Raw genomic sequence first — 14,433 nt, 5'->3', positions numbered from 1 at the left:
AACGGTCAGCTTATACAAAACCCAACTAATATTTACAGTGTCTCGGACTGAGTAAGTACGAAGGAAGCAAAGATGATCGGGCGCCAATGACGTAGTTGTGAAAGTCTATACACGTTACTGCTTACCTGAGTTTCCGGTCTCCGGTAGAGCAGGTAGAATCGCCACACGTTTGAATGAATCCCCGAACTCATGGCACCGTCACCAAATACACCAATCCCGCGACTCTTTGAAAACTTTGTTCCCTCGTAGTTCATATATTCTGGAAGAATAATTTCACCAGATCAACAAAACTACGTTCTAACGAAAATGTCAACGCAAAAGAAACAATCCATCAAGATTGGTCACTAAGCTGACCAGTTGCCGAAAGGTTGAATATGCGTGCAGCACACAGTTAGACGCGATAACTCCAGCATACAGACTGATTTTGTGCGGGGAAAAGGGGAAAATAATTCGCAAGTTTCTAACAATCAACACAAAAAGAGAATGTCCCACAGTAATCTCAAACGGTCATTCTATAAGCTATCTGGGATGGTCTTTCTGCTTAAACTTCAACTAAGCTAAATAAATTGTGAACTGTTCAGTTCGCGCATAAATGATAGACAAACATCACAAGTGAAGTTGTACCACGTAGATGCATTGTGAAACAGAATCCAGCGTTCCTGCTACTGCATCTACTGGAGGACTGCAACTGACGACTGAAGGTTTGTTCATAGGTACACGACAAACCGTTTTAGAAAGATGCAGAGGCGATCAACAAACTGTCTTCCAACTGGTAGATCAAACTAGCGTTGAATGTTGACTAGAAGTGCTTGCGAGGACATGTACTCAGAATTGCTGAGCACAAGCGGAGCACAAAAGAACCACCAAGAGACGCAGATGAATGACACGCGACAGTCAAACTCGTCAGCGGTGGGATATGCACTGGACACGGTAAGGAAGACCCCTTTGGGGCCACTGGTGATCAAGGCAGTGTAAATCTACAAGCACCTCATTTTGAACAGTACAGAGAGCGAAGGACTCGGAAGTACTTGGGGAGTGGCTTTGGATCAATGACAATGTGAGGTCTGCAGGGGTCTGAGCTCGAAACACGAAGCTGAAACCGGCCGAAATCCATATAGTGGTCCCCACCCACTGACCCAAATAAGTAATAATAATCGTTCAACCATAACACCCTTTCAGTGCTTAGCTACAGCACCACCGGAGGGAAACAGAGGGCTGACCTACCTCTAGGTCGCCCGAACGTAGACTGAAGCAGTTGGGATGCCACAAACGGTGACCTTCCGATCAGTAAGTTTGCGCCTAAACCACTGGGCCATTTCGACTCAATTGACCCAGAACTCACATACAAAGACCAACTATATCTGTGTGGCGAGATGGCTCAAGTGGTTAGATCGCGAATTTACTGACCGTAAGGTTCGTGGTTCGAATCCGACCTCTGCCACTCGACTTCCCCTGTCAAGGCCTGGGCGACCTGGCAGTATCCCAGCCCCCATGCTTCCTCCGGGTGGCACGGCAGCTGGGCACCGGAAGGGTGTTACAATTGAACGATTATTATTATTATTATTATTATTATTATTATTATTATTATTAACGATATCTGTAAACCACGTCTGAGAGGAAAATACCAACCGTACGCCGGAGAAACGAGATACCAAATCGTGCTAAAATTGGTGTTAACTTTACTCCTAACCCATTAGTGCTAGGTTCCAGTCACCTACACTAAGAACAAAAGGACTGTGAGGCTACATTCAACACTGATCTAGTCAGTTAGTTGAAAGATTGGTTCTCCTATGCTTTAAAGCTCGATCCACTTGGCAGTCTTCTGACTTGCCTGACGAGGCCTTTGTACCAGAAGTAAAAAGCCAACCGTTTCGACCGACTCCAAACTTTTACCTGTTGATTGGAAGCAAGTGGAATGGTTCTTGTGAACAAAACTGTCATACAACTGCGGGAATCACGATGTATGACCTTCTTCTAGAGAATCTTCAGGTTGTAATGGGTTATTGAAGAAATGAACATGGACTAGAACCTGAGAGTGACAGCTTGCAGCACATCAACAGTGACAACTCAACGTAATCGGGCGAAACAGAAACACAAGCATGCTAGAAGGAGGAGTTACGTTTGTTGAGAGTTGCTGCAATAAAGTGTTTGGTATGAGGTTGGTTGACTTCACCCCAAGGTCATCCTAAATGTCAATAAGAGGCCTCGGAATAATGATGCCAGAATCTAAAATCTTCAGGGCGGCACAATCTCGAGCATTTTTCATCCAGCAAAGCTTCACAAATGAATCATAGACAGACGGTCGGTGTGTCACTGGAAATCCAAAACCACATTCTATAAACACTATTCTCCCTGCGGGCACAGTAATTGTTTGGCTTGTTCTATTTTCCGCGCCACAAAGAGAAGGCAATCTGCGTTATTGCTAAAACAGGTTCAGCGGTGTTCAGCTTTTCAGAAAAGTTTCTGAAACACGGCAGATGCTTGCTATCATGCAAGCATTGACCCTAGTCTAGCAATAAGTGGACGGACATGAGGTGAAAAACGCTTCACTGTATTGGTCACACACTGACCCCCCATTCAAGTCAGCTGCCCCGTAGATTCAGTTTTAATCCACTGCCAGTGAAATCCGCGCCACAAAAGTAGGGTGTTAGACATGACTAGCTAGCTGCTGCCGAGTCGATTTCTTGCAAGTTAGATTAGAGAACCAAGGCGAAACTAACCTGTTGATAGCAAGTGCTGCACAAGTGTGTGACCAGCATTCGCTGCGAGCAGACAGGCCGGAAAGATGATCGCGTGGAACGGTACGTTATCTTTTGCCATAAATTGGAATAATTCAATTGGTCCCATTTCACTGATTTGTTTCGGCGTCGGCTGCCACCAATGACGCCATTCTGGTGTGTAGTTAGCTGTGATTGATAAGTAGCCTATGGGAGCATCGAACCAAACGTAGAAGACCTAGATGTGGCAGAATAGTAAGAGGTTTACTTTAACGACTGAGGAACAAAACTGACTCATTACACGATGAGTTTCACGTCAATCTCAGATACTACAAACGCACACGCACACGCACATACAAGCCAGATATGACTCGCTGGTGTTTGAATAAACTTTGTGGACGTAGAAGGAAGGGAATTTGAAACACTCCCTGAACAACTAAGGAGACCCAGAACCAGTAAGTTACCTCCACACAATGGGCGCTGTAAATATACGGGGTCTGTAAAAAAAGCCAAAACAAACCCCGCTGGACTAAAGAGAAAGCGACGCATCTACTTCATTCAAAATTATCGGTCCTGGTGCGTCACGATCAGACCGAATTATTTTGTTCAGTACTGGTTTTTGTTGGATGACCATACAAGTCTGCTGAAATCGATTCAGAGCTCTGCTTACAACGTTTTCAACATTCGCTACAATACGCCTGGTCCATAAATAATGAGCTGGCATGGTGGCGCATGATCATTAACGTGTACCAACCAGTAATTCAATTGATCGATAGTCCAGCCTGTTTCGGTGGGTAAATGACGTTTTATGCGAACGTTTTGTCGACTGGTGCCAAACTGCACAGTCTCGCGTCCTCCTCGGTGCGAAACTCCCTAACGGAATAGGAAGAGGCTGTTCATATGATAAATCAGCATTCAATAGGGACCTTTTTGAAAGAAAAATATTTGATGTAGAATAAAAGTTTGATATAGGACAATGGCTGTTGTAGTTTGGGTGGTAAATCATCCATTCGGTAAGCGGGAGGACGCGGGTTCGAGTCCGGGCATACCTTTTTCGCGCTGAAGACGTGCATACCTTTCTGTTTTCTTCATCGGGCATGTTTCGACTCAACTAACTGTAGCGCGTAAATGTTGTTGGAGTGAATGTAATGTCGTGTGTAATATTTAAGCTTGGGTAGGGAGGAGGTGCTTGTGTTCGTTAAGATGGAAGAATAACATCTTAGTTTTCCTACTGGTATTACATGGATAAACATGGTGCGCCTGACCGGAAAACACAGCCCACTCTCCAATTTATGCATCTTTATGAATGAATAAGATTACTTTGAGGCTTAAGCACATCCGGTGTTGCTCTATGATTGCAAATGCCTGAGTCTGATGTCAAAACCAAATCCATGAAACTGTTACTCCAGATGATTTTCAGAGGAAAGAACTGCCCTGCGATCAACAGTCTAGTCCCACTCTGTAGTTTGTGTTGATTGGGCCTGCACGCTACCTGAAACAGGATCGCTAACTCGCACGACATTCTTATCCAGTATTTTCCAAGGGGGAGGGAGAGGAAAAAAGGTAGGAATCTTGAGCAGTAAATTAGGTCGGATTGACAGGAGTCACTCTCCTCGGATAGGGATCCAGGAACGTTATGCACCAATGGTCAATGGAACTGACGGGTACACCCTAGTCAGTAATGCTTCTGGATCAAAGCTATTGTCTGTATTGGGCAACCGTTCAATTTTCCTCTTCATGAGACAAGTAAAACAATGTAGCATGGACAAACTCGTCCGGCCATCATCACAAGTGCAGGTCTGCTATTTCTATCCTGATATTTTTTCAAAAAGTGAAACTGTAGTCCCTGGGATCAACGTATTCTTGACAAAATGTTCATGGCTCAATAACCGACGGGTTTACTATCTCAGAAAGGGAAACAAATACAAATATGAGGCTATCGGAGTCAGCGACATGTTGATATTAGTAGTTCTGCTGTGCGCCTAATCCCTGACACACGATAGGAAACTATGCAGTGACTAGTATTTACCACCCCATGCTCTAGCTCCGCACGTGCAATGTCTATAATAGGTGTTTGGAACGAACAAGGAATAGAACTACACACGAATGTATCGCCATGTGATAAAGTGAACTAAGTGGTGCTAAAATTGAGTAACGGTCTCAGGCGAAACAAACTCATTGATCCTGAAAACCAGAGTAGTAAACCACATTTCGGACCTCACTTACCTTATTCTTGTACTCCTCTAGTGGAACCGGAACACCCCAGTTTAGGTCACGTGTGATACATCGGGGTCTGAGACCATCACGAATCCAAGTGCTGGATATTGTGCGAGCATTGGTAGTCCACAAGCTCGTCGGATTGTATGCACGTTGTTCAACAAATGCTGCCAACTTCGACTCAATCTGAAGAAAAGAATACGATCAGAAGCGGAATCCGGTGATCCAAAAATGTCACCAAATGGGTCAGGATCACACGGCATGTCTTACCTTCGGTAGGTCTAGGAATAGATGTTTTGAGGAACGGACGACTGGTGAATGCTGGCACGTCTTGCACCTAGGTTGCTTCAGCTCTATAGCATTCATCAGCCGACCACATTTGTCGCACTGATCACCACGTGCGTCATCGTACTTGCAAAATGGACAGGTACCTTCCACAAACCGATCGGCGAGGAACCTAACATACAGAGAATCAGAGACATATTTTAACGGAAAGTAAGGTTGAGTTCGAAAAGGCCATGACATAATCTCCTCATGAAAAATCATCCCCACTACTCAAAGAAACGGTTCAAAACAAGTGGGATGACCGACTCCATGAAGAGTCGATGATAAACGGTACCATAAAACGAAACCAATAAGCCATTCAGACACAACAACAGATCAGTCAAATCGAATGCATTTGCCCGGCACACACCAACAGACAAGTTTTATTAACCACATCTCAATCAATATGTTGGGGGTTGATCGATCAGAAATATCACCCTTGGGTTTCCCATACAGGGACGGTAAATGACTGATTCAATTGTTAGGCAGCAAACAATAGCAGCGGCCTGCAGTCCCACTCTCGTGGAAATACACAGGACAGCGTATCATCATTTGCGAATGGGTAGGTGACAGGGACTAAATGCAAGGTACTTGTGCGTTAGGCAGAAGCAACTAGTTGACAAGGTAGAAAGAAGACGAATGGAGCAGTCATCACCGGTCAGACGTAGAAAACGTGCTACTGATACGGAGCTCACGTTACGACAGTTGGGACTTGAAGGCGTTTGAACATGTCCCGTATCATCTGTAATTGTGAATACCCTTCATCCGACAACAAATAAAGGAGGGCGGAACGTTATGGAAATGGCTATCGCTTAACTGGTTGGGTTCTAACGATAGGACATTCGAAACAAAAATACAGTAAACTGAGGGATCGACAATCAAGCTTCATTGATGTCTAGGACGGATCGACAAGAAGCACCGATACTTATAAGCCACACAGGGTATCCTGAATTCAAAAATATGATTGTGGACCATGGAAAAAATACTGAAAAGCAGTATAACTTACTTCGAACAATTCTCACAAAATAATTGTTCCAATGTATCTTCGGTGATGTACTGGTTTTCCCACAGTTTCTGGAAAAGATCCTGTACGATCCTACATGGATCATACAGGAATGATGGGTTGAGGAATAGGGAGCTAGCACAAACTGAGTTGAAACAGATTCAGCACCAGAATACACAGAGCTTAACAAGCCAGGAGTTATGGACCGTTCGGAAGATGGAGCTGGCAAATGTGATCATCAAATATATATGGACATGAAGTAATGCCACCGATGTTGAATGTGGCTATTAAGCTTTCTGAAGTTATCCGTTATAAATGCAAACACAGTTATATCACCCAGAACTGAAGAGTCTGCTTGCAAGGGTTCGCCAACAACAACTACTGTATTAGCGAAATACACCCATTTGCAAACAAATTTGGTTTTGCGAGAGACCCACCTGGAATCAAGCTAAATCTCCCGTTAGTGATGTTTCCAAACAACTGAATGTGCTGCACAAGGCCGCCTCATGTTTCAGTTGCTACGATATTCGAGATATTGTATTATTTCAAAGGAGAACTTAAATACATTAACGCGATCAACTTGCGTCATTTGACTTGGGTTTGTGGATGTTTTGGGTGAGTAGTTGAGAAACTCCCATAAAAGGGACACTCTTTGGCTGAGGACAGTCTAATAATTTGGAGCCTCCCCTTTTGGTTGTAGCAGAAGTGCCAGTCAACTTTACCAACATTACGGAACAGTCTAATAATTTGGAGCCTCCCCTTTTGGTTGTAGCAGAAGTGCCAATCAACTTTACCAACATTACGGATCAGGCGATATAATCTCAGCGAAGCATCATTGTTGAACACTGATGTCATGCTATCGATGATGATGATGATGATGATGACGATGATGATGATGATATAATCGCAGAGGTGTTCTATATTTCGGCCCTCTAAGTGCACCTGACTCGATATCAAGCAAATGACCTTTGGTCGATTACTTCCTGGTCTACGTCTGATCAATTTTCCGTCACTTTGAACGGTATGTCCACGAAGGACAAACATGTCATCCCAAATGAAGCAAGATTTAAGTGAGCAGTGGTAATCGACGACCAAATTACCCATAATATAAAGGTCGCCACCAACATTCCTTTAGATTACGACAACAATAAATAACAAGTAGTCGAGTAAGGCAAATTTAATCTGTTTTGAGCAGCAAATGTTTCATTCACATAGAAAATCGTTAGTAGTGTGACTCTCACAAATCTCCAAGGAGTAGCGTATCCCCACCAATCTTAATGGAAGTTGATTAGTTGGGCTGATGAATCATCAGCAGTATGGTTGGTCTTCACACACAGTTTATGATGGGGTGGTGAAAATTCCATTGCTATTAGGCTACTTGACTACTCCTTGTTTCACCAGAAAAGGTGTGTGAAGGCTTTGACACTGTCGTGACTCATTAATCACAGTCCCTTAGAAAATTAATCATACAGTGATGGTGTTTTAAAACACTTAAAAATCCTTCGATTACTTTTTAGACCTCAAACTCTATTTCATACAGTATTCGCTCTGCGATGCGCAAATGAAAGCAAACGTCCGCATGTCTACACAGTCTAATCGAAAAACCTTCTCCAAAAAACCAAGACCTTTGGCCTAGGATCTCTTTGGTAGTTGGTCACATTAAGAAATTGTATAGTCGATAAAATTAATTCGAGCAAATCCGCCACAAGCCTATTCTCGGGTTGATGAGGCTGTCTGAGAATCTTACTGGAAATGTAGTGCAAATGAGTCTGAGTTACTGAATCTAACAGAGAATATGATCAACAGTAATAAAAAAACTTATCAAGCTGAGGTGGATGAACATGTGTGATGCTATATTTTTTCCACCTGTTTGGTTGGAGTTCATTGGAGTCGCGCCGTATGCGGTTGGATCGGACACGCAACTGTGTTTAGTAGAGATCATACTGACATTTCACACGTCTGTTGGTTGTGAGGTTTGTGCTGGACAAGATCTAACCGGGGTGGATTCGAACCACTAATCTGTCGGCCAGTAGCTCGCAGCTTAACTGCTGGTCTATTCTGAATTCAACGATCGTATGCAACATGCACCTCAACGTGGTTCACTGTAGGAACCTTAATTTTCCTGTAAGGTTTAGGGCTGTTTTGGGTCATCATCATTGACAGCACGACGTCAGTGTTCAACACTGATGCTTCACTGCCGCACAACCATGAAAGCCTCATTGTGTGTTCACTCATAGGTTGTCCTTCGTGCGTAACTCACTGTTACACACCATTCTTAACTCCCGTTATACGGGCTTTGCTGGCGACTGAGGAAGCATAAACTATGGAAGAAGGTAGCACTATTACGGGTTGTGGAAGAAATGTATTCACGGTTCGGACTTACTCTTGGTGTTTATCCGTCGTCGTCCGACCGAAATAGTCAAACTGGATATCAAACCATGAGTAGATATCGCAATGTAGCTTATGGTACTTGTCGCAAATCTGACGAGGTGTCATGTGCTCCGAAAGAGCTTTGGCCTCGGTAGCCGTACCATATTCATCCGTCCCACAGATGGAGAGTACATTGTACCCAGCAACGTCACAGTACAGAGCAAAAACGCTGGCACTGAGAGTGGATCCGATCATGTTGCCCAAGTGAGGAACGTTATTAACGTAGGGCAGAGCAGAAGTGATGAGAATATTTCGAACACCGCTGGATTTTGACTGGGGTAATCTGAAATTGTGGGGGGAAGCAGTGTAAACAAAAATGCGAAAACACTAGGTGATCGGCTGAGCATGAAAGATCTACAGTCCCAAACCATCGAACTCGTGAACTATCAGAAGCTCCAAGCTCCCGATATACTCATATATAAGCCTAACGCAAATGTCCTGTGCCAACCACCGACAACGCTTAAAAGAGAGATATGGTACATTTGACGTTTGCATACGGTACTGAAGGCTTTAATCAAACTCCTACTAGCTACACTTTGATTTATATTGTAGAGGAATGTGGTACTTCCTCCGTGGCTTAATTTCTCCGGCATCCCACGATGAGGTCAGAATAAATTAGTGAAATCGGCTTGCAACATGACTGCATGTGTTTTCTGCATCCTTACCTGGGTGGTCTGTCTACTCATTTTTTATAGCTAGAAGCAGCTTCCACAGCTGTGTCCTGAACACAACTTGAGAAATGAACGGTAACCAGAAGAATAAATCTCAACAAAATGTGTCGACGTGAACGAAACCTTGGGAAGAAAGCCGACTACGGTAAAGTGCACACAGATGAGTCTCTGTGTAGATTCAAACACCACCACACGAACAATATAGGCCACGGTAGAGTTGGAAGAGTATTTTCAAACCTTAGAACAACGGATAAAGCTGTCGTAGTATCTCGGCTGCACTCTCTCTTGGAACTGATCGCAGAACCAAAAGATAGCCATTATCTAAAAGGTCGCAACGGGATATGAGCAATAACTAAAAAAGATTGGTCAGCCGCACAAAAATTTGATGGCGCGCGCGACAGAACCACACATTAACCATCACGTAACTTTATATTATAATCAGAATCCGAAACTAGGGAGAAAAATTGAAAGTGGGCATCCACTCAAGTAAGAGCGAGAATGTACAGTACTCACTGCGTCCGGTGGGTTGTCACATACGAGGAAAATGAATTTCATGACGGGGAGATCACCATAAAGCATTCACTTGTGTGAGTGAAATTATACTGTCGGTCCGAATATGCATAGCGATGAAATCAAACAAACTAGCAGACATGTTGAGGCGCGGGATGCACAGCAACCATTCTGATATGGTAAAAGAATACCCCTATAGTTGAGGGACATTAATACTTACTTTGGTACGGGATAGACTGGACGCTTAAATGATCCCAGCGGTTTGAAACAAGCAGTGGCCTGATGCAAATCATCCTCAGTGACAGGCAACGTTGTCGGTAAACTAGATCCATCATCTAGAAGATCGGGGACAGATTTCGTCGCAGAATCATTAGCAGGCGGCTGCTTGATGCTGTACACCGCCTTTTGCTGAGAAGTTTTGGCCATTGGCTTGGCACTGCCTTGTTTCGGAGCACAAGCCTTTGTTTCTGGTCTTGAGGTACAAGAATTCGGTTGAGCGATGGACGGGGCAGAAGACCATAGGGTCTGGAAACAAGGTGTATAAGGACTAGGTGTATAAAAGTGCCACTAGAAAGAGGTCTGCTTAAATGAATGTTGCAAGGCTGCATACGTAATGAAGCTAGAAAATACGGGTGTCCATTGCTTGATACCATCGCCTTGATACCGATGTATGTTAAGACACATACAACAACAACGGATGAAGCTGGTAAAAACTACTACTCCAGGTGAGCATTGTCGCCTCTCGCCAATTTGTAAATATAAATGCAAGCATACACGACAATTATACTTTCTTTTCACTTCAGAAGCAGTGTAGCAGGACCAAGCTGAATCACTGTTGGTACCAGGCAGGCAGGAGCTCATTATCCGAGAGTTACAACAGGGTTTGGTCCTTGACACAGGTCATCCTCGGTGGTTGAGATGACGTACAGTTTCATGTAATATTTCCGCTATGTAGCCGGTAGCACTTCTTCTATGGACCAACAACCTACAGTGGCTAAACTATTTCGAGTCCTTTGAAATCATTGCAACAGCTTCGCCGAAAGCAGTCAATACGAAGTTGCCAACGTGGAGAGGTACGCCGTTGGGTTGCGAAAGGAACAAGCCAGAATCAGGTTGTCCTCCCCGAATGATGACGGCATCTCTAATGCAACTAAATTTGTTTGCCTTTTCGGAGTTGTCGGTGAAAGGAAGTGCTGTATATTCAAGGCGAACGAGGCGAACTCAGAAAGAAAAAAGCGATCACGTGACAGTAGGACAATTAGCCTAGCAGACATTAAAGTGTGAATGTGAATCAAGGAATGGTCAGTGAAGTCAGGTGGAAAATTCAGGGTGAGATAGGTAATTGATCAGATAGCTGTTAATCTGTCCGCCGAGGTTTACTTGCAGACGTTTCGTTATCCTTCGAGGAGACATCAACAGCGCGCTGTTGCTGAAGATCTACTGCGATCTTTTTAAGCCAGACAACTAACACTTTTGGCCTACGAGATTTCAAGCATACCAACCACATCATTATATGCACTGATTGACCATTCCTTGTGTATTCTACCACTTTTGATTCCTAACTCGAAATCGTGGATTCAGTCCATATCGTAGCCAGATTCAAAGCAAACTGCAGCTACTTGCAGCTTTAGGCGCAAAAGCCTCAATAATTGGACTGACGTACAAGTATTCGAAGTGTTGCTGAATTGAACTAACGGGTACAGAAGGCAGTAATTATTAGTTATAGATAGTAATTAGACAACAACGCATGTTTCAGTGGAGTCTTTAGGAAGTACACCCTGCTGGCGTAATATGAACAGATACATGTCGAATCCATGTGGGAACGGGCAACTCACGTTCACGGGACTACTGACTAAGCGGCCTATGCGTATTTATAGAGAATGTTGTGTACTGTGGTGTCTTGTCCGACCAGAGCGACTGTGGTTCCTCAGAGCAGACCCATACCGATTTTTCATTGGTAACTAAGACATCGAAGAAAAGCAGAAGGAATCATACGTACGCTTTGTGGCTTACTGTCATCTCAGTAGCAGTCACGTGAGGAGTGGAAGCAACCACATTCCACAGGGAGTGGAAATTTCGGTTAAACTGGTCGTTTTGCATGGGTTATGGCAAAGCCATGTAGGGGATAGCCGGGTTCAGATGGTTGTAAATAACGCTCGAACGCATAGCTCATATATCTTGGTCGGTTCACATGGGCTTGTTCGAGTGCCTAGCGTTCGACTGAAAGAAGCTCACTACCAAAGCATGCGCTCCCAAGCCTCCAGAGGTCGGTGACCACTAAGATTTTACCTACACTTTGGTTGGATAGAATGCAAAATATACCCGGCGTCCGACAACGAGCCGCAGGTAACCGCTTCTGAAGCGAAGTTGCTAACACGATCACCTTGAAATAATAAAGCTTATGATTCCGTCACAGGTAAGGCTGAAACGAGATCCATCTTCGAAAAGACTGTGAAACGCACACGGCACTACGCTCGGAGAGGACAATGCGGAAGGTCATGGCACATAGGTCCAGGAACTCCTGATGGATACTAACGTACAAAGCAGACGATTCTGACCTTTGATTACCCAAAATATAGATTCAAATCAAATTTACAGTAAACGTTTTTTTACATTTGTGGTAGTGACTAGAATTCCAATCCTTGTAACATGATTACAAATTACTTCTAACCGGAAAGTATCCATACAATCACGTCACAGTGGCAGGGTATTGTGAGGAAATCCGAGACTTACCTTTAAATCGTCTTTGAACAATCGCAGAATCTGCTCGGATCGTAACAAAGAATCCACCATCTCGAAAAACCTCGCCAATTCCTCATGAAACGAAACGGCTTCAGTAGGTAAGATGATGTGAGAACAGTGAGCGCACTCACCAAAAGGACTTTCGGGATAGAATAACGGTAGTAAGGCTGACCATACGATGAGGGAACAGGGAGAAAGAGGATCCAACCTGAAAAGTGACTCGGAAACGCTCACTCTACGTTCTAAATCCTTAAGCACACTATCAAGCTCTGAAGTGGAAACTCCGGTTGAAGAAGAGACAGAATTGTGGCTGTTGATATACCGCTTTATAGCTGGCTAAATGGATAGAACTGAGTCAAGATTTATTAGAGACGTACACTAAGAACAGTATTTTCCCACAACAGGAACGCACAAAGCCCCGGTTCCGTGGGATCAGCCTCTAATAACCTGCTGTGAGATGAAAGGTCGTCAGATACTCCAGGATTCAAGTAGCTTACCACACAATAGCATTTCCTGATGTTACTACCGTTAGAGAACGAGTTGTTAGGGTGGCAGGATGGACTGGAATACTAAACTCATTTAGTAATTTGTACAAACCTGTCGCATTTGCGTCCTCGCGAAGTTCGACACCAGAAGTGATACTTGCGGCGGCAACGGACTTCAAGGCCTCGGCACATCCTGGGTTAAAACAGAGGAGCATCTAAACTGTGTGAAGTAGGGCTGAAAAAAAGGAAGTCCGTTTTTAATACAACGCACGAATACTCTGTCTCACACAGCTGTAAATAGATGCGAGATTTGTGAAAGTTGCATTCACATCACTCGTTTTAGTAATTTTACTGATATGCTGACACATCTATCCCAGGTAATCTGCATCCAAAGATGGAGGCCCTGAACTTCATTCCGGCTCATTTATATGAAAATAAAACTTGCAGATGTAGTTAGCATTCATCGCAGCTTAATCACGTACCTCAAGATAAATAAAGATAAAGCGTTCAGCTGTAGCACCTTTCCGGTGCCTAGCTGCCATGCCACCCGAAGGAAGCACGAGGGCTGGGATACTGCCAGGTTGCCCAAGCCTAGACAGGAGAAGTCGGGTTCGAACCATGGACCTTCCGGTCAGTAAATTGGCGCTCTAACCACTTCGGCCATCTCGCCCCCCCCCACGTACCTCAAGGTGTCGGTGTGTACGATTTTTTATTCGTTTATAGTGATGAAGGGGAAATCCTCAGTCAGTGCTTGTCTAGCTAATTCGCCTTCATTGGGGCAGAAGAGACCATTCCGGCCAACTGGAGCCAGCTGACAGCAATGCTCTTTTTCAAAAAGAGTCCGCGCAGTAAGTGTGGCAATTACATAGGGAGTAGCTTTACTCTCCTCGTAACCAGACTTCTACGTCAATCGTACTCCGCCGTCTTAGGAAGACGCGTGAGGACTGAACCAAAGAATGGAAAGCAGCAACTCGTCAAGCGTTCAAAAAAGGCATGCATATAGACGCTCTGCAATCTACGTGTCACCTGACTTCGGGAGTACGTCCGATTCTGCCAATCAATTCGCCTTTTGCAACGGGCTTGCATAGCAAGATGCCCAAGAAATTTGTGAATATCATGCGCTGTTTGTATTCGTATATTTGTGGGCACATGAATACGTGGGGAGCTCTCCAAACGCCTAATGGCAAGCAGTGGTGCTCGACAAGAGCGCCCGCTCTCTGCATTCTCAATTGCACCACTGATGAACAGTGAGACGAACACTGGGAGTTCTCCAAAACCCCGCTATTCAGACCTCTCCAAGCAAGAACTCAGACGATTCGGAGTAGCAGGCGACA

General features: G+C 44.3%; 1 protein-coding gene across 1 annotated transcript in view; it reads right to left on the bottom strand.

The window, feature by feature from the left end:
- The window catches only part of T265_07791 (hypothetical protein), a gene marked incomplete at both ends in the record, with an annotated part of 33,575 nt that extends 19,856 nt beyond the window's left edge, over nucleotides 1-13,719 (bottom strand). The window contains 12 exons of the mRNA XM_009173403.1: nucleotides 119-259; nucleotides 676-695; nucleotides 1,357-1,516; nucleotides 2,721-2,955; nucleotides 4,944-5,120; nucleotides 5,205-5,391; nucleotides 6,265-6,354; nucleotides 8,645-8,974; nucleotides 10,093-10,397; nucleotides 12,606-12,946; nucleotides 13,212-13,314; nucleotides 13,582-13,719. Coding sequence (XP_009171667.1) covers nucleotides 119-259; nucleotides 676-695; nucleotides 1,357-1,516; nucleotides 2,721-2,955; nucleotides 4,944-5,120; nucleotides 5,205-5,391; nucleotides 6,265-6,354; nucleotides 8,645-8,974; nucleotides 10,093-10,397; nucleotides 12,606-12,946; nucleotides 13,212-13,314; nucleotides 13,582-13,719 — 2,227 coding nt within the window. The remainder of the gene's footprint in view (nucleotides 1-118; nucleotides 260-675; nucleotides 696-1,356; nucleotides 1,517-2,720; nucleotides 2,956-4,943; nucleotides 5,121-5,204; nucleotides 5,392-6,264; nucleotides 6,355-8,644; nucleotides 8,975-10,092; nucleotides 10,398-12,605; nucleotides 12,947-13,211; nucleotides 13,315-13,581) is intronic.
- Between the last annotated feature and the right edge of the window lie 714 nt (nucleotides 13,720-14,433).

Source organism: Opisthorchis viverrini (assembly GCF_000715545.1).
Source record: "Opisthorchis viverrini unplaced genomic scaffold opera_v5_188, whole genome shotgun sequence".
Lineage (NCBI taxonomy): Eukaryota > Metazoa > Platyhelminthes > Trematoda > Opisthorchiida > Opisthorchiidae > Opisthorchis > Opisthorchis viverrini.
This window is presented reverse-complemented; position numbering and strand designations above follow the sequence as displayed.